Below are 23,928 nucleotides of genomic sequence, written 5' to 3'. Positions count from 1 at the left end.
CAAAGGTGAAGAGAGAGCTAAAACCATTAGATCTTGCCAAGATATTATCATGGGTTTCTTTAGCAAGAGTGGTTTTGCCACTTGACTCTACAGAAAGCTAGTCTATAAGGTGTCAAAGAGAGAGTTGGTAGGAAGGAATTGTCCATATGATCAAGAGAGGAGGGAAAGTATGATACAGTACTTGGGATTCTGTAAGATTTTCATGATGGGAGAAAAACAAGGGAATGTTTTAATATTGAGAGAATGTAGAGGATAAAGATGAGGGAAGGAAGGAGGCTTGTTCTCATGTTCAGTGACAAAAAAAAGTGTGATAGAACCAACATCTCAAATCAACCTTTGAAAGGACTGATAACGCCTCCTTGTCCCTGGTCTTCCAATTCAGTGTACTGTATCTTGTTTTTTTCCATACTCCATTAATCTATCCATACACACAGTGAAACCTGAGTACAGGTATAATTGCTATTTGTGCCAGAGTGCTGAAGATGTATTTGTGAAGTTCTCAGTAAAGAATGGTTTAAGATACTCAGTGCTGCAGTAAGCTGGTATGGCATATAACATGCTTTGCTCACCCTCAGCTATGTTGCATGCACAGGTGGAGCGACAAGAGAAGTCTGTGCTTTGGAGATAAGAGATCTCACGAAGGGAAATTCTCTGCAGTATTCACCCCATACAATGGTAGAGCTTCAAGAAGAGAATTATCGGACTAAATGGAACATCACAAAAGTGTTAACAGATTGTCATACTGTTTAACCTGTCAACAGAGCACAAAAGGACATAGATGAACTTAAGCAACTTGAAACTTCAGGAAATAGGTTCAGACTAAAGAGATTTCTGGCTACATAGATTTGAGGTCTTTTTAAGTGCAGTTCTACTCTGAAGAATGTTATGAAAAAAGAAGAGAGTCCTTCTTGTCTTAGGATAGGGTGGCACAACTAGTTAGGAGATCAGTTTCTATTCCCAGGTGTGCCACTGACCTACTGGGTGACCTGAGCAAGTCACTTCACCGTTCTGCACCTCAGTTTCCCCCTCTCTAACACTAGCTCTCTTTCGTAAACCCTTTAAGTTCCATGGATGAAAACACTTAAGTATTATCACTACTGTGTAGATCTGTTCCAATTTGAGTTTTACTAGTGTTTTTACTCTCATTACTGCTGACTATCCAACACAGCTATAGGAGAGTGACTTGGATTCCAGCCTAGGTTACAGATCAGCAGCACTGTTAATTGCATTTCAGCTACAGAATTATTGTTGGGGGACCATGAGCCAGAATGAACACATACTGACTTTCAGATTCCAGTTTGAGTTAGGAAATTATGATAAAACCTTTTTACTTGTAAATTGATTTGACCTAGAGTCACCAAGACACAAAAATGGAATCTCATTATGCCAATTTTACAAAATCATTTTAAGAGCAGAATTGTTTTTATGGCTGTAGAAGCTTAACTTTTTAAAAAATCTCTGTCTATGTTTCCAGGACTCAGACACACTGGAATATGGGTTCACTTATCTGACTACACATGCCCTTAAGTTCTAACTGAGAGAAGAATGAAATATGCTGATCTAGGGCATAAACTTCTTATTTAAATAAAGAGCACACTCTTCCTCCACCATTCATAGAAGGTCAGGTAATGAAGAAAAAATAACATGCATCTGAGGAATAAAGATACCTGTACAAAACAGCTGAATACAGCATCTCCGGCTAGGTGACATTCAGGCACTTGGGAATTAAGCTTTCTGAAGTCACATAATACATTTCTACTAAGTTTATTTTAAATTGGAGCAGGAGAGAGAAATGTAAAGATTAACACAATGTCACTATCCCGCAATGCTCTGTGAGGGAGTTACCCACAACCTCATCCATAAAGGCTGCATAGTGCCTTCCACACTGTCCATGACTTCCACAGAAAAGAAACCTTTTATTACACAAAACCTACAGGAGGCACAATTTTTTCCTTAAATATTTTGTGGCAAATAATGTTTTTAGCTTATAAACATAAAACTTACAAATGTTAGCCTTTGCCTAGCACTGTGTGTCCTTAAAATGTTTTTCACTCGTTTATGGATTTCTTCTCCATTTGCTGGTGTAGACCAACCAAAGTTAAATCTGTAGGAAAGGGGGAAAAAATAAGAAATATCCTTAGTTTAAAGACGGCCACACTTTTTGCTGTGAAGTTTTTTTAAATTAAGAAACACAAATTATTACTTTCTATTTGGAATGTATAGACAGTTAAAGTTCAATCATCTCTTTCTCCTCTGAGATAGAGCTAAAGTAGTGATACTCAGACCTTGGTGGTATTCAGGAGCCAAATTAGCCAGCAACATTACCCAAAAGAGCCATAGAAGTGTGAATTCATTGTTTCATTTACTATATATTCATATTTAAGCAGTACAACAGGGGAAATACTTAGCATATTATATATATGTATGTGTGTATATACACACACACACACACACACACACACACACACACACACACACCCTCTACTCCGGGGGGAGGGAAGGGGCTGGACTGCACACTCCTGCGGATCAAAGCAAGTTTGATATAATGCGGTTTCACCTATAACACGGTAAGATTTTTTGGCTCCCGAGGACAGCATTATATCAGGGTAGAGGTGTATATAATATTCTCACAGCAAAATGACTGCAGTTGATAAAATAATAATACTTGGTCAATCAGTTAATAACATAGAAAAAGCATCCTGATTGGTTAATAATTAAATCACACAGCGTTTTAATATCGTGTGCTGCAACGAGCCACTTGCAGCTCCTGAGCCTCAGTCTGAGTATCACTGAGCTAAAGAACCCTTTCGAAGGAGGGCATTGGGAAAATATAGCCACAATTTCAAAAATGTACTTTTAACAGTTTTTCTGTGTGTAATTTCCTCGATTTTTAAAATAGCCAACTAAAAAACCCCAGGATTCTACCATGTTGCATCATATTAGCAGGGATGGAACCTTTAGATCCACTACACAGTCCCCTGCTACTTGAGCTAATGGAGTAACTGATAGCAACAGTAAGTTGTCAACCTCTGTGTGGACCAGCAGGAGAGCGGTATGGGACCTTTGCCAGCAGGTTTCACAGATCTCTCCTCCCAAGCCGTCACCTGCCCAGCCAGCTCCACTTCCCCCTTTCCGGCTCCATGTCTGAGCTCTCTCTCTGCTCCCCACACAGTAGCTCCCAGTCTCTACTCTCAGGCTCCTCATTCCATCAGTCTTCCCCATGCCTCCTCCCCCATTACTTTCCCCAGCATCCACTCACACTCACTCCTAGCTCCAGTCTCTTTGTCCAGCAAGTCCCAGTTTAAGAAGTCTCTACTGAGCATGTGTGCAATTTTTCAATGGCTTACAATTTGGCCAAATTTGGGGCGATTTTAATGTGGACAACACAGGGCCATAACCTGAGAAATTTCAAGTCCCTGCTCAAAAGCACAGAGATGCTAGGGCTGTTTAAAGAAAAGGGCACTTGAATTCTTAAACATGGACAAAATGTACCTTTCACTAGCCTCTTTCTCAGAACCGAGAGAATCATTTTTGCTGAAATTTTCAAAACCAAAATCAGCCTGAGGCACACACCCAGCGTGGAAAATTTCAGCCCAAACAGTTGAATTCTGGTAAAGTTATAAATTACTGAAAATAGTGTCTTATGGGACATGTTGGGCAACCTTAATAATAGGCAGGGCTACCAGCCCAGCCTATAATTATTATTGATTACTCAGGCACAGTTGCTGACCAAGAGTTTGCAAAGAAGGAAGGTTAAACTGATGATGATTAAATATGTTTATAAAAACACCCAAAAGGTATTTCCAGGGCAGGTGGAGCTTGTCACCCTTGCTAGGCAGCTCACCTAGGAGAAGGGAAACTCCAATTTCAAGCCAAAGGTCGCAGGTTTGGATAGCTGAGCTACAAAGCTCATCCACCAGACAAGCTCATGTGAACTGACATCTATGTCAAGTACCCCAAAGAGCTAAGATGTTCCCTGCAAGCTACGTACAGAACCCTTGTTTGACTACTGTAACTGGGAAAAGGCTGCTAAAAAGTTAAAGAAGCAAGCGAGTAAGCAGACGTGCAAGTTGGAACGTAGAACATTCACTGGAGGAAATCTGGAACTAAGAGAGGTCTGAAAATGAGGCGAATGTTAACATGACACGTATACAAGAGATCATAGGGAAAGTTGTAGATGCCAAGATGCTGGTGGATGGTTACAAAATTCATTACTCAGGGAATTAAACTTCCTGAAATAGTGTTGGAAGTTGTTCCAGATGAAACCATTCACAGGCATATGATAGAGATTACCAGAAGGTTGGACTGACTAATGGATGTTAAATTGTGTTGGGAAGATGTCATTATCTATATTAAGTTGATGTGCACCACAGTTAGGAGAGGATCAAAGGAGAAGTTTCTCGAGGAGTTGCTGTGCCTTATTGGAAACATACCACCCAATGAGAAAACATTTGCTGAAACAGATCCAAAATGCACACATTTGAACTGACAAGGCTGGATATGAAGCAAGCCATAAGGCACTGAAACCATGAACTTTTAAGGGAGGAAAAGGTTCTACAGACTTGTCTAGCATTGTAATTGGTGACTGCACTTGCAGAAGAGGGAAAGCCATCTCATAACTTGTGCCAGTGGAGGATAAGTCCCAAACTGATTTCTTAGATAGATCACAAATAATGGTAAGGTAATACCCAGAGGGCGCACTGTCAGACAGCACAGCCTTCTCCTTATGGACTCCAGAAGGCAGAAATGTCTGAGCCCCCTGGGCACCAGTGAGGCCTAAATGATGCCAATTTAAAGATGGGAATGAGAAAACCTTCAAACAAAGAGTAATGCATAGACTTCCTGACTACACACCGGGATGAGTGGAGGACAACTGATTCCAGTGAAAGCAAACTGTTAGAAATGGCACATGAAGTCCTAGAAATGATGAAACCAATGCCAAAAAGGATATGAAGGGAGATTTGGGTGGTGGACTCCTCAAGTTAAAGAATCTGTTGGGGGTGAAAAAGAGTAACCTTCAAAAACAAAATGTTTGGTCAGTGGCTTGAGGAGAGATAAGATGGCATACATGGAGGCAAACAAAGCAGCCAAAACAAGTGTTGTGGGGGCTAAAAGTGTGGCCTGTGATGTGTGATATAACCAACTAGGAGGACATGAGGGAGAGAAGTTCATCAAAAGACCTGCCAAAGCAAGAGAGAAAATGTTGAGAGACGTGAACAAGTTTGCTTACACTAGAAATGAATAATTCTCCATTTATTTGCAATATTCCTTAATCAATAAAGTTTGGAGTGATTACTGTGAAAGAGTGATGAATGAGGAGAACCCAAGGGAGGAACTAAGAACATGTATGCTGAATCAGGGTCTGATAGATTGCATACAGAAGGAAGAGGCTACAGAGGCCCTTAAGAAAATGAAAAAGGGCAAAGTACTTGGGCCAGATGAAGTATTAGTGGGTGAAATGAAATCACTGGGAATGGAAAGTATCTTATACATTTGTTTAATTATATTCTTAAGAAAGGGAAAATGCTGGATGAATGGCGTGAAAGCTTTGAGGTGCCTATTTTTAAACATAAAGGAGATATTACATTGTGTGCTAATTATCAACCAATTAAGCGGATATCACCTGCTGTGAAAGTATGGAAGAAGATTATTGAAAAGTGTCTATGTGGAATGCTTGAAATTTGGAAGGATCAGGCTGGATTCATGCCAGGAAGGAGCACAATTGATGCCATATGTGCACTATGAATCCCCACGGAGAAGTTCAGAGAAAAAAAGATGGCAATTGAGTCTGGTCTTGGCGTATAATCATGTACTATAAGAAACAGTTCAGTATAGTGTGTAAAAGAAGGGTGTCCCAGAAGGATACCCTGTCTTATCCAGGATACGTATGACAGAGTGACTACCATAGTCAAATTGAATGGGGCCACAGTAGAGATTTTCCAGTAAATGTTGGCCTATGACACAGGTCAGTTTTGAGCCCCTTTATGTTTGTGGTTGTCACAGATGTGACAAGTGAGAATATACAAAGGGAGATGCCTTGGAACCTGCTGTTTGCTGATGACTTAGTGATATATGTGAAAGATTGAGAGACTCTGCAAGCCAGCTCTGAACAATGGCAACATGTTTTGAGTGGTTGCACTTCAAGTGAATGTTGATAAGATCAAGGCTAGGATAATTTCTGGTGAGTCCTCCTCCTTCAAAGATTATATATGCAGAGAGCTTAGAAGAGTGAAAGTGATTAAATATCTAGGATCAATGGCTCATGATAACACAAAAACCAGGGGTCACGCCATGGAATTAATAGGCAGCAGCTTTAAAAACAAAAAAAAGAAAGTAATTCTTCACACAATGCAGAGTAAACCTGGGGAACTCAATGCCAGTGGATGTTGTGAAGGCTAAAACTATAACAGGGTTCAAAAAAGAATTAGACAAGTTCCTGGAGGATAGGTGCATCAATGGCTATTGGACATGATGGTCAGGGAGGCAAGCCCATGCTCTGAGTGTCCCTAGCCTCTGACTGCCAAATGCTGGGAATGAAAAATGGGATGGAACACTCCATGACTGCCTGTTCTGTTCATTCCTCTGAAGCACCTGGCACTGGCTACTGTTGGAAAACAGGATAGTGGGCTAGCTGGACCATTGGCCTGACCCAGTATGGTCGTTCCTAGGATGATGATTCCCCCCTGAGTAATGCCTGCCACTACCCTAAAGCTCTGTGGTGCAAGTGGCAGCAGCTGACCTCAATAATGTTAAAAGGCAGAGTATCTAAAACTGTAATTCGATTCATCTTAACATATGGGACAGAGCCTCGGCCAGCCACAAGAAAGGAAATCAGTATGCTCTCCACCACAGAAATTAAGACACTGAGATGGTCAAAGACAGAACAAGAAACAATGGCCTCAAGTTACAGTGAGGGAGGTCTAGGTTGGATATTAGGAAAATCTATTTCACAAGCAGGGTGTTGAAGCACTGGAATGGGTTACTTAGCGGAATCTCCATCCTTAGAGGTTTTTAAGGCCCCGCTTGACAAAGCTTTGGCTGGGATGATTTAGTTGGTGTTGGTCCTGCTTTGAACAGGGGATTGGATCGGATGACCTCCTGAGGTCTCTTCCAACCCTAAGATTCTATGAAATGGTTGGACATTCTATGAAAGGAAACAAAATGAGGTTGTAAGGAGCCTAATGTGGGTTTCTCCAAGAGAAGACAAGTTGAGGGAGGCTGGTCTACATTGGTATGGGCATATCAAGCAGAGATCAGACAGCTACATCAGTAAGATGGCTCTTTCAGGGTTCTGCACAGATGATGATCCAGGGGAAGACTATAGGCACTGCACATTGACCAGATATCAATAGACCTCAGAAAGGCCAATCTGCACAACAGCCTCATGTATGATCATGAGTCCTGGAAGAAGACTCAAAACCGTCAACCCCCAAAAGGGATGTGGCAAGAAAGATGACAATGAGAGTTTAGATCACATCAGAAGCTTTAGGTTCTCTTGCTTCAGAGAATAACCAACCTTTAACTGAGCAACTCCAAATACGGGCAGGTTATTCCATAAGTGTTCTACTTCAAGATTCCTGTTCTTTCCTCCATTTTACCCGTTCTAAACTATTCATTATTTGATATGCCTCCATATCTTCCCTGTAAACAGTCCCAATCTTTTCAACCTATCCTCCTACACAATATTTCCATGCATCTAAATCATTTGTCATCCATTTTTGACCCCCTCCTGTTTCTACTATCTCCCTTTGGAGAGAGAATGCATAGAATTCACACAGTCATCCAGGTGAGGGTTATCACTGATTTATATATCGGCATGTTTTCAGATTCCTTATATAGTTTAAGATTTTGTTTGCTCTTTGACCATCACTGAGCAGATTTTTTTTCATTAAGCAAGACAATGTCTTTTTCTGGAATGGTTACAGTTACTTTAAAACCTAGCAGTGTGTATGAGTAGTTCAAATGACTCTTGTTCTCCACAAAGAATCTAAAAACAAAACAAATCTTGTCAGAGTAACAGATTTTCAATAACCATTCTTAGAAAAAGGCAGAATGGGCTGTTGACTTTTCTTAACTGATCTGATATCAGAGAAATTATGAGTGAGAGGGCTAGATTCTGCATTTTCGTCATATAACTGAATTAGGTCTGAACATTAGAAGGAATACATTGTATTATTATCCAATAAATTGCTAGAAACCTGCAGCTCTGCTGAAATGCTCTGACATTAGAGCAGGTAAGAATGAAATAAACTTCCTCCTTCCCCCATCCCAGAAAAAAAAAAAGAGCAGGGTTAGTAATGTGATCTTCCAACTTCTGGTCACTAATTTCAAACCCTAGCACTGGGTAAATTGGTGCTGAACTTGTGCATGTAAAAAATGTAGATTTGCAAGCAATTCAAGTGTGCCAGCTCCTATTGCCACAAATGAAACAGTCCATGAGAGCATGGCACTGTGTCTCATGAATGCAGCAATTTCAGTTTGTCAGATTTGCTTGTGTTGTTTAATACTGGAAACAGAGGTCAGACATGTTGCTGTAATTTATAGTATTTGCTTTTTTGAAATAGGAAATAAAGTGGCTAAAGTTTGTTTGGAGGATTTCAAAGCACTGTTACTGATTTTATGTTTATAAATATCCATTGGGGTCAGATGCTTTATCTTGGAAAATATAAAACCATATTTGCTATTTTAGTCACACACATGAGATGTATCCATATACCATAGCAAAAGACTATGTATTTAGTGCAAAAGCTATATGCATTTCGTCAGTGGCATTACTGAACAATCCACTAGTCTGCACTGTGGTATAAGAAATGTTTGTTGATCACATAAGCCCTGAACTTAATTTACAAAAATCAAAACCTTAAGTATGATTAAAACAGTATCAGCTCCTTTTTAATTAGTTTTGCCAGTATCTTTACTGTCTAATTTCAGTAATAACTATAAAGCCTAATCCACATTTTAAGTCAATGTTAATATTTACACCAATCAAAACTCATCCAAAAATAAAATGATGCCAGAAAATGTAACACCCATAATCTAAATTGAAACCAGCTAATGATGTGATAACTCCTATTGGAGATATTTTATAAAATGGCTTTCAGAGCACAGCTTCTTAAAATATAAATAAAGGATTTTCAGTTGCACAAAACCACTATAATGCATTTTAAAAACCACTAGCTACTTATTTATGTGAATAAGGTGTCAGTATTCTATTGCAATGTTGGAGGAAAAGTCATTTCATTTCAATGGCTGTTTGCCCTGATAAACTTCTATAGCTGTATTTTGTCATACTTCCAATTTTCCCTGGGACTTGCAAACATTCTGCAGTTACATCAGTTTAAATTGTTTATTGATTCCAATAGATTGTATAAACACTTTGAAAGTATAGCTCAGTGACCTAGAAAAAGCCAGATCAGAGAAGTTCTCATCATTCATTTCAAAGATGCTATGTCAAGTATGATCTAAGGTACAAAACTATTTTCCCTTGGAATGTGACTAAAGACATTTATTTTCTTTTATGAGGTAAGGATTTTTTTTAAAGTCATGCTAACAGACAACATTTACCTTAGCTCAAAAAAAGTATCAAGTCTGGGTGTTATAATACAAATGAATACAATTCTCAGACATCCACTAGGATGAAACAGACTACTAGAAATTCAAACAGATGTGTGTATACTATTTAAACACCAGCTTACAATGCTCAACTTTATAATAAATAGGTATTTTCAAATATCAGACAATCCAAACATTCATTTGCACATAGCAAGAAAACCTACACCATCTTGGATAGCAGAGTTAACGCAAAGCTTACTGCAAAACGTTTGCATCAGGTATAAACCCTTCCCCACCAGCAAACCTTCCAACTGTGTGTGTAAATGTGTGCACGTGGCCTCCATGAAGAATTTATCAACTTCAAAGCAGAAACTTCATGCTGAGAAGAAACTACATGGAAGGACAAACAATCACAGAACAGAAATCAATAAAGTACTGTAGTAGCAGATTCACAACTGGAGAGCTCTATTGCAAGACAGAAAAAGAAAAAAAAAAGAAATAACTCCTTAGATAACTATAACCAGACAAGCAGCTAAAAGAATCGTTGAGAAACTACCCATGTAACATGAGATCAGATCATCCAGAAAAACAAAATACAGGTACACTTAATTCTAAAATAGATAGAACTTGGATACTTTGTATCTTTGCAATACTCATGGTAACCAGAAGAAATAACTTTATTCCCAGTTAAAGGATAGGAAGTGGCTACTTACCAAAAATAACCTGTTCTCAGCATGTATTGCCAACACAGAGAGATGCTGTAAGGATTGGTCTTACTGGCATAGTTATGTCAGTAAGAGGTGTGATTTTTTTTAGCTGACATGGCAGTAAAAGCCCTCCTGTAGATATAGCTATACCAATAAAAGCTATATGGTTTATAGTACATAGCTGATCTCAGTTTCCAAATCACAAGAAACTATAGTGGTATAAGCACCTTTATACTGATATCGCTGCTCCCAGATTATACTGATTTTGCTGGTTTAACTGTGAAGGAATAGCTACAATGACCACATTTTTTTTTTTAAAAGTGTAGACAAGTACTAAGACTCATACTATAGCAGTACATAATTGTTTTCAGCAGTAGCTGGTGGGTGCATTCAATTCCTCGAGTGCTAAATTCTGTAGACAGGGAATGCATCATCCCTTCTAATGGTCCCTCAGTTCCTTTCCACCCCTAGAAGCCCTGTATAGAGCTGGGCTCTGAACCAGAAAAGAGGTAGCTCTATGGAGGCACACAGAGAACAGGAGCTCTTGCTGATAATTTTGTTAGTCTCTAAGGTGCTACAAGGACTCCTGTTCTTTTTACGGATACAGACTAACGCGGCTCCTACTCTGAAACTTGCTGAGAAGTAAACTTGTTTAATTTAAAGCATGAAGGCTAGCCAATCACCTTCTAAGGAGGGGAGTCTTAAATAATGTCCTTTAATAGCATCATTTGCTCTGGCTGCGGTGTCAAGAAAACAGTGATTCATAGGTGTGAACTGACCTCTAGGTAGCAGTCCCACAAATTTCATATAAGGGTACACTGCATGTATACACCATCAATTTTGCAATGCCCTTGTTGATCGAACCCTTAAGAATTCAGGCACACTTGGTACACATATCATAACTGGATGCATTTTCTTATCCATTGACACAGTCTTTGAGCTCAGGTGGTTGATCCTCAAATTCTTCTCCAGAGACCATAAATTGTCTGACTTCTGAAATGGCTTAGTCCTGTTTAACTAGAAGCCAGTGCTCTTGATATCCATGGTGTTCAACTTCACCTCCTCAGCATCATAATGGGGCATTGTGAAAGAGACAGACAGAGATATCAGTGATTGAGATGAAAAGTCAGATATAAATTAGTCTAGATTAGGGTAAAGTAGTGGAATACGGTATAAGGTGATAGATCATCAAGGCCTGTAACTCAAACCCTCCTGGCCAAGTCAACTGTGACAAAATAGGAGATCTTCACTGAAAAGCAATGATGAGAGCAAGACCCTAAAAGCTCAAACATCCTCCCATGAGTTTACTTAATACCAAGTCCCAAAGTTGAGTAGGTTCCTGAATAGGACTGTACAAGTTTGTATGACTTTTAAAGAAGTTTTTCACCGGAGAACAGACAAAGCCAGAGCACCTTTTCACAGGATTAGGTTCAGGGCCAACATAAGCAGTAATAGCAGATGGAAACTGCAGATGCTTACCTAAGAACAGCTTTGATAACAGAGAGAGAAGAAAGTCTAAATAAATTGGAACCGGACAGGAAACCAGGTCACAGCCTCTACGGTGAGCAAACTTTTAAAAACAGTTATATTTACCAGCATTCTGCTTTCTAGTGGAGGTGGCTTTCTGGACTCCATTCTAAGACATCTTTATAACATGAGACGAAGGACCTTGAAGTCCGGATGCATTACCCTGCTGGGACAGGGGATCTTGACTCAGGCAGAGAGTGAATAAACAACCTGGGGACAAAACTAGAAGCCAAGAACCTGGGATGAAAGCATGACTCCATTGAAATCGAAGGCAAAACTTCCATAGATTTCAATGGAGCCAGGACACACATGATCAACTGGACCCATATTGGATTAACTAAGATCATCCAACTCTATGCTGCCAAAACTTTCCCAGTACTCTGGAAATGAGAGAAAACAGAAGAAAGGAGGAAAAGGAGACTCTCTTGGCAATGCAAAAGAAAGGAGTCCTACACATAGATCTTTGACTGTTCTCAAGCAAACCTGATTGTGGTTTGTTGTTCTGACTTGTAGCAAATGAATCCATGTTCCAGCGATCCCCCCTGGCAGGAATCACACAAGCACCTGAGGGCAGGAGTGACCACTCATGATGCTCCACATCTTTCAGACTGAAAATAGCAGTTAGGGAGTTTTCACACCTGCCAGTTGTAGGTGTAAAAAAGGATTACTTCAAACTGGATGCATGATTCTCAAAGCCCAATTTGTCTCTCAGCACACCAGAAATGACCAAGTATCATGACTGTGCATTCTTTTCTCAGCTCCAACCAAAGAACTTAGATCTTTAGCTGGTGGAACCCATTTCAATGCTTGTAAAGGAATCCCAAACAAGGGGATGATTTCAGTTTGAGATTTTCCATCAAGCTTTATCATCTAGCAAGGCTTAGCTGCCAAATTACTTGTGCTTGGGGAGATGGTGGGGGCAGGGGGAAGAGAGATACTTTCATAGGAGAAAACCACCTGGACATGCACACTGCTGGAGCCTCTTTCAAAAGCAAGTTCTGGACCAAAGTCTTACAATGCTTTTGGGCCCTTTTCGAGACTCACAGCCTTTAGCGGAGGGGTAGTCAACAGGCAGACTGCAGGCCAAATCCAGACTGCCAAGTACTTTTGAGTGGACCCCCAAAATTTGTTCGTTTACTTATTATCATTTTTTAATTATTATTTTCTCTGGAGTCTGGACCTTGACTATACCTTGACAAAAAATAATGGTCTATCCCTGCTTAGCAGAATGCACTTCCCCAAGGTATAAAGGGCACATTACAGATCTATATAAAGCAGATCTGAGGAAAGAACACCACCTCTTAAACCAGAGGTGGGCCAACTATGGCTCGCGGGACCCTCCTGCCCTTCCCCTGATCTCCTGGCCTGGGAGGCTAGCCCCCGGCCCCTCCCCTACAGCCTCAGCTCACTGCGCTGGCAGCACAATGCTCTGGGCCACAGGGCTGTGAGCTCCTGGGGCAGCGCAGCTGCAGAGCCGTGGTCTGACCCGGTCTCTGTGCTGCGCGGTGGTGTGGCTGACTCCAGCCGGGCGGCGCCACTCCCTGTCCTGGTGCTCTGGGCAGCATGGCTGTAACGGCGCCAGCCACCGGTGCTCCAGGCGGCATGGCTGTAGCGGCACCAGCCACCGGTGCTCCAGGCAGTGGGGTAAGAGGGCACGGAGTGGAGGGATTAGATAGAGGGAAGGGGAGTTTGGGGTGGTGGTGGTCAGGGAGCAGAGGTGTGGATAGGGGTCGGGGCAGTCAGAGGGCAGGGAACAGGGGGGTTGAATGGGGGCAGAGGTTCCAGGGGAGCAGTCAGGAAGGAGTGAGGGTTGGATGGGGCAGCAGGGGGGCAGTCAGGGGCAGGAGTTCTGGGGGTGATCGGGGACAGGGAGGGGTGGATGGGGCAGAATTCCAGGGGATGGAGGCAGTCAAGAATGAGAGGGGGGTTGGATGGGGCAGCAGGGAGCAGTCGCGGGGTGAGGGGTCTGGGGACAGTCAGAGAACAGGGAACAAGTGGGGTTGGATGGGGCTGGAGTCGGGGGGGCCATCAGGGGGCGAGAAGTGGGGAAGTTAGATAGGAGGTGGGAGCCGGGCCACGCCTGGCACAGCCTCCCCTAACTGGCCCGCCATACAATTTCAGAAACCTGATGTGGCCCTCAGGTCAAGTTTGCCCACTCCTGTCTTAAACCCATTGTCTTAGACCTCTCTAAGACAATGACACAAAGCGACCTAAAAATTGAGAAAAATAAAACAGACAAAACTTTAAAATAACAAGCACACTTTTCAGCCTTAGCCCAACAATCTAACTATTTACTATTTGATTTATTTATCAAACAGAAAAAGGGAGCAGTTTTACGACCACTCTGGCTGGCAGGCAGGAACCGAGGGACTATTAGAAAGGGCCCAGTATTTATATCGTTGGGCTATGCAATGCAGGATTCATGGGAATTATGCAAACCCTCTCCCCACTCCTTCCCATATTTTGCTCAAAAAGGTTCTGGGACTGCATAGTTATGCAAGAAACAGGAACAGTGGGGCTCTGGGGAAGTAATATCATGAAGGATACTCACTTCACACCTATTTAGCAAAGTTTTGTTGTTGCTATTTGCTGACTAGCATTATATAGCCTAGGCTCCATTCTCGTCTAGATGCATTGTGTTATGCTTTCAGCAATACTGACGTTCTACAGAGTTAGGTGATTTGAACAATGGTATTTTAATACATTTCGAAAAGCTGACCCTGGCTACATCTTTGCCAATTTCAAATGTAACTTATAGTATATATTCTGTTAAAACCTTAGTATGTTTAGCAATACTAATATTAAGGTCAGATTTAGACTACGTTTTCATTGCTCCTGCCTCTTTGCTTTCTTATTTTATGATTTTGCTTCTGCCAAAAGATTTCTTTTAAACATTTACATTTTTTAAAAAGTCTTGGATCTCAAGTAAGGAAACAGTGGGTATTTATTAACAACACTGGTCCCCCCTACTGATAGGAATGGAACACGACATCATTGGACACAATTCTGAATCTCTGCTGGGGAAAGACCTGTAAAGTGAAACAGTAAAAATGTTGACCTGATTTTGAGCTGGACTGGCAAAGCTGAGTACTATGCATAAAAAAGCTAAAGGTTGATTTCAAAGTGTTGCTCTCTCCTGTCTACTGCCTGTGAAAGACCCACACAAAAGAATAGGGGGTAAAATCGGTTAGGGTGGCATAGTGACCTTAATTACACACAGAGAGTTATCAAATAAACAAGGAGAAAAAAGAGAAACATCAACACACATTCATCTCTCAGTTACAGTATTCAGAACGCTGTAAAAGTGTCAGGTAGAGGTCAATAGTAAGGGGACACCAACTTAAACTCTCACAAGGATTTAAAATCCAGCCCACATATGCCCCATTAAAACTATATTTGTACATATTTTAAAAGAAAACCCTAAAGTAAAGTTTCTATATATACACAAAGAAGCTGTAACTGTATTAGACACAAAAACAAACAAATATTGGGGTTGAAAAACAATCAGAAGTAAAAAGTTGAAAACACCTTCAGAATACTTTACCAATGCAATCACCACATTTAAGTTCCTGATGTTTAAGTTAGTCTTTGGAATATTAGCCTTTTGCTTGAGATATATAATAGACTTTCAGAGTCAAAACTTGGACTGAGTTATACCAAATATTCAAAACATGCAATTGGAGAAGAGATTTTTATTGCCGTGATTTTGGACATGTGTCAGTTGGGCTGTACTAATGCAGATGAGAGAAGATTGACATCCTAAGTTTTATACCTGTGATCCTTTGACGACAGTTCAAATGACTACATAAAGTAACAGGAAATCCACAGTCATTTTAGCCTGTATAACCCCAAACAGTCAACCTACAGTTATGCAAACATAACTGTTATTCACTATTGCCAATTCTTCTAAAATTTCACAGACAACAAATGAAAACAAGCCTTTACCTTTCTCTAAGAGAAGAACGGTTTAGTACAGGACTTGTGGAATGTTTCTGCAATGAGGAGGGTGCTGGACGTATTAATGAACTAGTAGAATGAAATTGCCTAGTAGCAGTACCCGAGATCGGGTGCTCATCACAGCTGTCAGAAGAGCCATCTAAGTCTTTCCCATGATGAGACCTGATAATCTGTCAGAGAAAAAACAGCAGCAGAACTTCAAACAATATATAAGAAGTGCCTTGGCTATGCCTGTGCATAAGCTAACGGGGAGCAGAGATGTACACTTTCCACTTTTTCTGTATGTAAAACAAAGAGTTTAAAAATTAGACTTGTCTGTATTAAGCAATACTCATAAGACAATTATTTACAGAGATTTGCATATAACGTACGAGTGGGAACGGCAGCACCCCCCATAATTAAGAGTGCATTCCAGGTTAACCCCCTGTTTTCAGTCACTGATATCTTTTTGAAGTTTTCACCTTTCGGGCTGAAATTTTTCAGGATTGGTTTCTGCACAGGGACTTTTTAGTTTCAGCAAAAGCTCTTCAGCTATATTGGATTATCAAACAAGATGGTGGTCCGGAGGGAGACAACATTTTCCCCATTATAAAAGAATTTTTTGCAGTTTTTTTGGATCAGCTACAGAGCTGAAAAAAATTAGAGGCAAAAATCCGAAACAGCCCTCACTGAAGAAAGCGCCTTGCAGGTTTCTAGTGAAAAGAGACTTTGGAGATTTCCACTGGAAGTGTTCTCTATTTGCCCAAGTTATGACCCTTTAAAAAACTGAATAATACACCCATACAGTGCATTTTGCATGGGTTTTCTCTCTAAACTTGTAAAAGGCTAAGGCAAGTTACACCTTGCACACTTGAGTAATGGGGTTTGCTGCTAATGAAAAATGTGTAAGCAATGCAACGGGATTAGAAGGGTTGCTATATTCCTTAAGTTTCACAGAAAGGTGTCCTACTGTGACGAACCTTTACTATTCTGCCATCTTGATCCAGCATCTCACTCCCTGCTGGTCCCATCAACTAGGGCCAAATTCTTGATCTCTAGATACTGCTTCAGCCCCATAAGGGAGATCTTTGGACATGGCAGAGACACCAAAAAAGGCTCCATGACAAATATGTGGGGCAGGATAAGGATGTACGTTTTCCAGCTATGGGGAACAGGCCACGTCTCATCTTGTTTGCCATGCCCACTTATACAAAAATAGCATTTTAGATCAAAATTCGATCTGTTCTCATATATTCCTACAGAGAGATTCATCATAGCCTTATTCAAATGTAACCTTGACTAAAGCTTTAAGCCATTGGCCCTTTAAAGCTTCCTGTCTCCTGTGGGAGAAAAAAAATTGATTTCTTATTTTACACCACGCCTGTACAGGAACTCAGTATGCCATGGGATTCTTCATGCTAGGCAGGAAACCCTCTGAAAGGCAGGACTGTATCTGACCCCACTGTACAAGACAATATTTGAAGGTGAACTTTAACCAAAGTTTAATGCCCCAGTCACACCGCACAGAAGACCTAAATTAACAAATAAAAGCCAGGAGAGTCCTAACATTTTGGCCCCATGAGCTAATTCACCTAATAATTTTAAAAGAGGCAGCTGATGTTTGCTACAAAATTAGAATTCCAGTCAAATGTAATCTTCAGATTAAACACACAGACAAACAGCATGCCCAAATATCATCTGCTTTATTAAATTTAATAATGATTTCCCCTTAACAGCTACATTACACCACAGTAATTCTCAGGTCCTCTTACTCTACACAATATTAACATCTAGTTCAGAGCTATACAATTATTTTTAGCATCATAAAAGGTATATTCCCTTTTGCCTGTATTTTTTTGTTGGAACCAGGAATGCTTAAGGGTATCAGGAGAGTGATTAATTTAATCTGTATCTGTGTTATCTATGTGTTCCAAACAATGACTGCCGCTAATATCTTCTTCCTCATTTGAGAAAAATGGATCTGAATTAAAACATCCATCATAAAAGCATATTTAGAAGTTCTCTGTACAGTTTATCACTTATCACTATGGAACAATCCAGAAGCAGCGCAATAGATTAGATTTACATGCTACATAAAACTGCAGTCCTACGTAGTGAAAGTTGAGAGGCTGGCAAGAACGTTTGGCCTGAACCAAAGTTTTATCCTTTTCATTCGCTTTCCTTCTCCCTCCCTGCAACATCTCTCTTGCCAGCCATTAGGAAATCTAATAGGGCACACGCACAATAATTAACGGTCTACAGTCTGCTAATAAAATTTCCAGGGTATTTCAGGAAAAACAAAAATTAGGAAAAAAAGGATAAACAAGTTACATCTCATTTCACACGTCTATCAGATGGGTGAGATAAACAAGCCCCTCCATCCCAACTGAGAACATGTGAAAAGCAGCTAGCTGAGAAAGGAAAGACAAAACTTGAGAATAAAACACAAGAGCCAAACATTTGAAGTAACAAAACAAAACAAAAGACAAAACAATGTGGGCCCGGCTCTCATTTACACCAATGCTTTGGTGATACAAGAGATCCTCTTGAAGCGAATGTAAATGTAGTTTCGTACCCCCTTTAAAGCGCCCTGACTCACTCTGGCATCATAAAGTGAAAGTGACTTTACTATAAATAAGAATTGGGTTCTATAATGGCAGAACATGATTGTTTACTATGAGTTTATGTCCATAGTGTTAACAGTTTGTTTGTGCAGAATGTTTTGACAATGCTTTATAGTACAATAAAAAAACTGTATCTATATTTAAGTAATGGTCCAATATACAGCATCAAACAACAAGATGAAGAAGTTGAATACTTGATTTCACTCAGGCACCTTCAACAGAAATCCCACATGCTTTTCTATTCCACACAATCCAAAACACAGACAAATTCATATACAATTTTATTTGCGTTACTTACTTTAGTATGCTTGGGTCTATAGCTGCCAAGAAGAGAAGGATCTGGAAAAAAGTGAACCCCAGCAGAATTTTTAAACACGTTTTGGGACTACAGGTCTAGAAGTTACATGCAATTTAGGAAATATTTTTTAAAAGTATTTCCCAAAAATCACTTATAACTCACTTTTCAGACAGTAGCCAAAGCAATTTACTGTTGTTATATATTTACATGCATTTACATTCTTCAGATGCAATTTACATGCATCTGAAGAAGTGGTTTTTTTTACCCACGAAAGCTTATGCCCAAATAAATCTATTAGTCTTTAAGGTGCCACTGGACTCCTCGTTTTTTTTATGGATACAGACTAACACGACTACCCCTCTGATACGTGATATTTTGAATTACACAATATAATGTCACGGCCATTAGTGTTTCAGGGTTTCAGTTTCTTCATCTGACAACAATAACTTCAGGTTTGACTGCAGCCTAAGGCTATGTCTACACTAGAGACCTTACAGTGGCACAGCTGTACCGATGCAGCTGCGCTGCTGTAAAATCTCTCACGTATCTGCGTTATGCCAATGAGAGAGAGCTGTCCTGCAGACATAACTAAACCACCCCCAATGAGCAGCAGTAGCTACGTCGGTGGGAGAAGTTCTCCTGCTCACATAGTGCTGTGCACCGTACCATTTATGCCACAGAAACTTATGCTCAGAGGGGTGATTTTTCCATACCCAAGTGACATACGTTTTGCCAACATAAGTGGCGGAGTAGGCATAGCCTAAGTTAATGGGAACTCATCACAGAGGATGAGTACAGTTTTGTGAGTGGACTGAAGTGGCTTATATTGTTATTCATTGCTTAAACCAATGTAAAGTAAAACTATAACCAGAATATGGACCATATTTTCTACTACCCTATAATAAGCCACTTTGAAAAGGATGTCAAATTTCCACCCTAAAAGAGAAGTTCACTGTGTATCCACAGGACTAGAAATGTCCCAACTATTCTCATTCTGTGCTGCTATGCCTCGAATGGGGTTGGTGGATAGTACCTACAAGGTAAAAGTGAGTTCACCTAATAATATCTAATGCGTAGTAATTCTGTGCAACTTTAGATATCCAGAGAGCAGAACAAACAAAGGCGAAATTCTATCTACAGATACGTGCACAGAAATCCCACTGATATCAATGGCTCCCAAGTTTTGATACAATGTGTTTATATCTAAAAGAGGCCATATATTTGGGATCCTTCAGGATGAAAGCTTCTCTCTAAAGCACTGGGCCAAACCCTTCTTTAATTAAAGGCACCATAGTATCTGTAGAGGTAATTTTTCAATAACCGTCTCTGATTCTGCAGGCACAAAATGATGGAATTTAGTATCTAATTTGGGGGTGCAACCAAGTAACCAAAATTTCTAAATCCCCTCCTAGAAAGCAGATAGGACCTCCAGTTTTTAGTCTCATTCAAAAGATCAATATATACCGGCAGTAAATTGCGTGGACTCAGTTAGGTACTTCCAGAAGGATGAAAGAGGACTGAGCTGTCATTCCTCCTATTAGAACATTTGATTTCAGGAATCTGTATTTTTCAGAAGTCTGATCCTTGTAACTGTTACACCCCAGGACACAGGCAGGGGGTTGCTCTCTACCAGTGAATCTTACGACTGTTAGAAGTGACAACTCTTTTCTGAGGTAGATTTCAGCCTCCTAATGACTATCCTGAGACCACTAACTCATTTCATACAAGTGTGCGATGCCTATAAGGTGGTAATGTGGCTTTGATATTATCAAACTGCAACAGATTCAAGTTTATGACCCTGAGGTGCAAGGCTTTGCATCCCCAATGTCTACATCTGGAGCCTCCAGTCCTTCCACTATGGGCAAACTGCAAAGTACCTTTAATTGATAGTGAATTGCAATGAAGGTATACGAGTGAGGAGTCACAATAAAATGTAAACAGAAGTACACCTAAATACCAGTGACGTTCACTACAATTCATGCTATCATACACGAGGAATACTGAACAAATTAAACCATGTTTTAAAGTGCCACCTTCCCTAGTTTTATCTGAGACAGACAGGGAATCTCCAAGTCTGTGGAAATATACTGTATGGAAGGAGGATTCAACATAGCTCTCCACTAAAGGATTCTAACTTTAATCCATGATTACTGCAAGCAACAAAGCAAATAATCCATGTTGTGCACATAGGAAATAAGAAATCAGAAGCTAAATAAAATGGCTGTAAGAAGACCAGTATTTTTCAGTGCATATGAAGATACATAATTATTGTCCCTGCCCAGTACACCAACCCTGTAGACTAACAGTAACATGCCGGGCGTACTGAAATTCAGAGGAAAGCATTAGAGGGGCTAGGCCTTGTAGGCGCTAGCCCTGGTGGGTCTAATAACCAATCATACACATGGCTAAGTGAAAGGGTATTTTACTTTGGCTGGCAGGAAAGGGAAAGGTTGCATATATCCTAAATACAGAGGCTTAAAGTAGTTACAGTTCAAAGTGAGTATTAGGGATTTTTGTTCGGGTTGTCAGGGCTCCTCAGGCCTCATGCTTGGGAGTGCCCTCTCCAGTGTCATCTTTGTTCAAGCAAATAGGCATTTGCAGGTTTCCAAGCCAGGGTCAGTTAGCGTCTCTCAGCAGGTTCTCTGTGCCTTGTTCCTTGCTAGCCTAGGCTGTACTTTACCAATGCACCAGCCTATGTTGGGGGACACTATTTTCAGATGATACAGAACTAAGGCCTCAATCACTGGAGTAATTAGATACCCTAAGCCACGTTTTTTATAACAGTAGTTTCATTCATCCCAGCGTCCTGGCTAAATCCTAGGAAGAAAGGACAGTCTTTCCACACTAAGGGGTTAAAAAGCCTAACCTGCTGTATGGAACAGGAGTATCTAACATGAGATACAAATGTCAATACTTACTATAAGATACCCTGGACCAACTTTCTCGTCCACTGTCTCTGGTAGGACGCCAAGTATGATCATCAACAGTGGGGCTCGGATGTTCAATCTGGAGCCAAAACATTGTTAAAACGTTTAGTGTTGGAGATAAACTTTTTGTACTGCCACACACACACACACACACACAAATTAAATTACCTTTCCTTCTCCTGTATGTCCAGCTCTGCTCTTTTCTGGTTCAAATTATAAATTTAAGATTTTTGATAATATTTAGGAAGTTATTCTCAGAATGTTGTCTGTGTAAATGTAGTATTATTACATATACACAGACAATAATGTAAGAACATAGTTATAAAAACTCTTGGATGAGAAATTATAAAGCAAACCAGAAAGGAGGCGAGAGGGTGACACGCAGCAGAACAAGATGTAACTTATTGTCTTATATATTGATGCAAATCCACTAGAACCTTCTTACAGTACCTCAAAGTAACCAATAAATACAAGTTCCTGTTTTGAACTTTGCCAAACATGCAGCTTTGTTACAGTCTGCTACAGGCACCAGTTACATAACAGAAAAAAAAGAAAGGCCCCTTTATGCATTCGCTACAAATTAGATATCTAATATTTACCAGAAATAGTTCAGATCTCACCAAGATATTTAAAGCATTGCTCTTCTTTCTAATTAAAGGATAACGTTCAAGCAAGTTCAAATTTTGATCTTAATGTAACACACCAAATTCCCAGCTCAAGAAGACCTCAGCATTAAAGATACCCATAAGGAGTGTTATCACATCAGAAAGGCAATGGAAGGCTGGGTGTGGTTCATTGAAAGAATGCAGCAGATACACATTTTCTTTTTGTGGAAGAGGCCCAAAAGTAGTCAGTGATCAGAATCCACAACTGTCATGTAAAGGTGCTGTAATTATACTGTGAACATCACCTACAGATGAGAAACAGAAGAACTGACTAATTTGAGTTAAAAGAAAAAATAATATCCATGGGAGTATGATAAGTGGTAGAATGAAGATTAATGGTTGCTTAAGGCTCATCTGAATTTCTAAAGGGTATCTAGGAGTAAAAGAAAAAACTTGTAAGTGAATTCCAGAGTTTGACAACATATGGTATTCTCTTCGATTCTTCCTGTTGAAGGTAGGGGTCCGGGCAGAGACAGATGCATCGTGGAGGTGAATGCCTGGCTGCGAAGATGGTGTTGCCAGGAGGGCTTTGGCTTCTTCAACCACGGGATGCTATTTGAGGACGGACTGCTAGGAACAGATGGCGTTCACCTTTCGAAGAGGGGAAAGGCCTTATTTGCGCACAGACTGGCTAACCTAGTAAGGAGGGCTTTAAACTAGGTTCGACGGGGACAGGTGAGCAAACCCCACAGGTAAGTGGGGAACAAGACCTGGGAGATGGGTTGGAAACAGGAGGGAGCACGGGCTATAATGGCAGAGAGGAAGGAGGGTCAGGGCAAAGCTGGGAGGCAAGATCAAACCAGTATCTTAGATGCCTATATACAAATGCAAGAAGTATGGGTAATAAGCAGGAAGAACTGGAAGTGCTAATAAATAAATACAACTATGACATTACTTGCATTACTGAAACTTGGTGGGATAATACACACGACTGGAATATTGGTGTGGATGGGTATCGTTTGCTCAGGAAGGATACACAGGGGAAAAAGGGAGGAGGTGTTGCCTTATATATTAAAAATGTACACACTTGGACTGAGGTGGAGATGGACATAGGAGACAGAAGGGTGGAGAGTCTCTGGGTTAGGCTAAAAGGGGTAAAAAACAAGGGTGATGTCGTACTGGGAGTCTACTACAGGCCACCTAATCAGGTGGAAGAGGTGGATGAGGCTTTTTTCAAACAACTAACAAAATCATCCAAAGCCCAAGATTTGGTGATGATGGGGGACTTCAACTATCCAGATATATGTTGGGAAAACAACACCGCGGGGCACAGACTATCCAATAAGTTCCTGGACTGCATTGCAGACAACTTTTTATTTCAGAAAGTTGAAAAAGCTACTGGGGGGAAGCTGTTCTAGACTTGATTTTAACAAATAGGGAGGAACTTGTTGAGAATTTGAAAGTAGAAGGAAGCTTGGGTGAAAGTGATCATGAAATCATAGAATTTGCAATTCTAAGGAAGGGTAGAAGGGAGTACAGCAGAATAGAGACAATAGATTTCAGGAAGGCGGATTTTGGTAAGCTCAGAGAGCTGATAGGTAAGGTCCCATGGGAATCAAGACTAAGGGGAAAAACAACTGAGGAAAGTTGGCAGTTTTTCAAAGGGACGCTATTAAGGGCCCAAAAGCAAGTTATTCCGATGGTTAGGAAAGATAGAAAATGTGGCAAAAGACCACCTTGGCTTACCCTTCA

At 40.5% G+C, this 23,928-nt stretch overlaps 1 protein-coding gene across 5 annotated transcripts in view; it reads right to left on the bottom strand.

Annotated features, from left to right (window-relative positions):
* SPATA6 (spermatogenesis associated 6) overlaps window positions 1–23,928 on the bottom strand; it is a 67,583-nt gene that overhangs the window by 12,800 nt on the left and 30,855 nt on the right. For 4 of the 5 annotated variants that reach the window (XR_007775411.1, XM_050961718.1, XM_050961717.1 and 1 more), the window contains 4 exons: window positions 21,563–21,650; window positions 18,645–18,685; window positions 15,732–15,913; window positions 2,005–2,104 (listed from right to left, as the gene is read on the bottom strand). Coding sequence is in view for 4 of the 5 variants with exons in the window: in XM_050961718.1 (XP_050817675.1) it covers window positions 2,005–2,104; window positions 15,732–15,913; window positions 18,645–18,685; window positions 21,563–21,650 (411 nt within the window). In the remaining variant the exon portion in view is untranslated. The remainder of the gene's footprint in view (window positions 1–2,004; window positions 2,105–15,731; window positions 15,914–18,644; window positions 18,686–21,562; window positions 21,651–23,928) is intronic. The other variant, XM_050961720.1, reaches the window with a different exon arrangement.

The sequence above is a fragment of the Gopherus flavomarginatus genome, chromosome 7 (genome assembly GCF_025201925.1).
Source record: "Gopherus flavomarginatus isolate rGopFla2 chromosome 7, rGopFla2.mat.asm, whole genome shotgun sequence".
In the NCBI taxonomy this organism is placed as follows: Eukaryota; Metazoa; Chordata; order Testudines; family Testudinidae; genus Gopherus; species Gopherus flavomarginatus.
The sequence above is the reverse complement of the archived record's forward strand: the minus strand, read 5'-3'. Positions and strand labels throughout refer to the sequence as shown.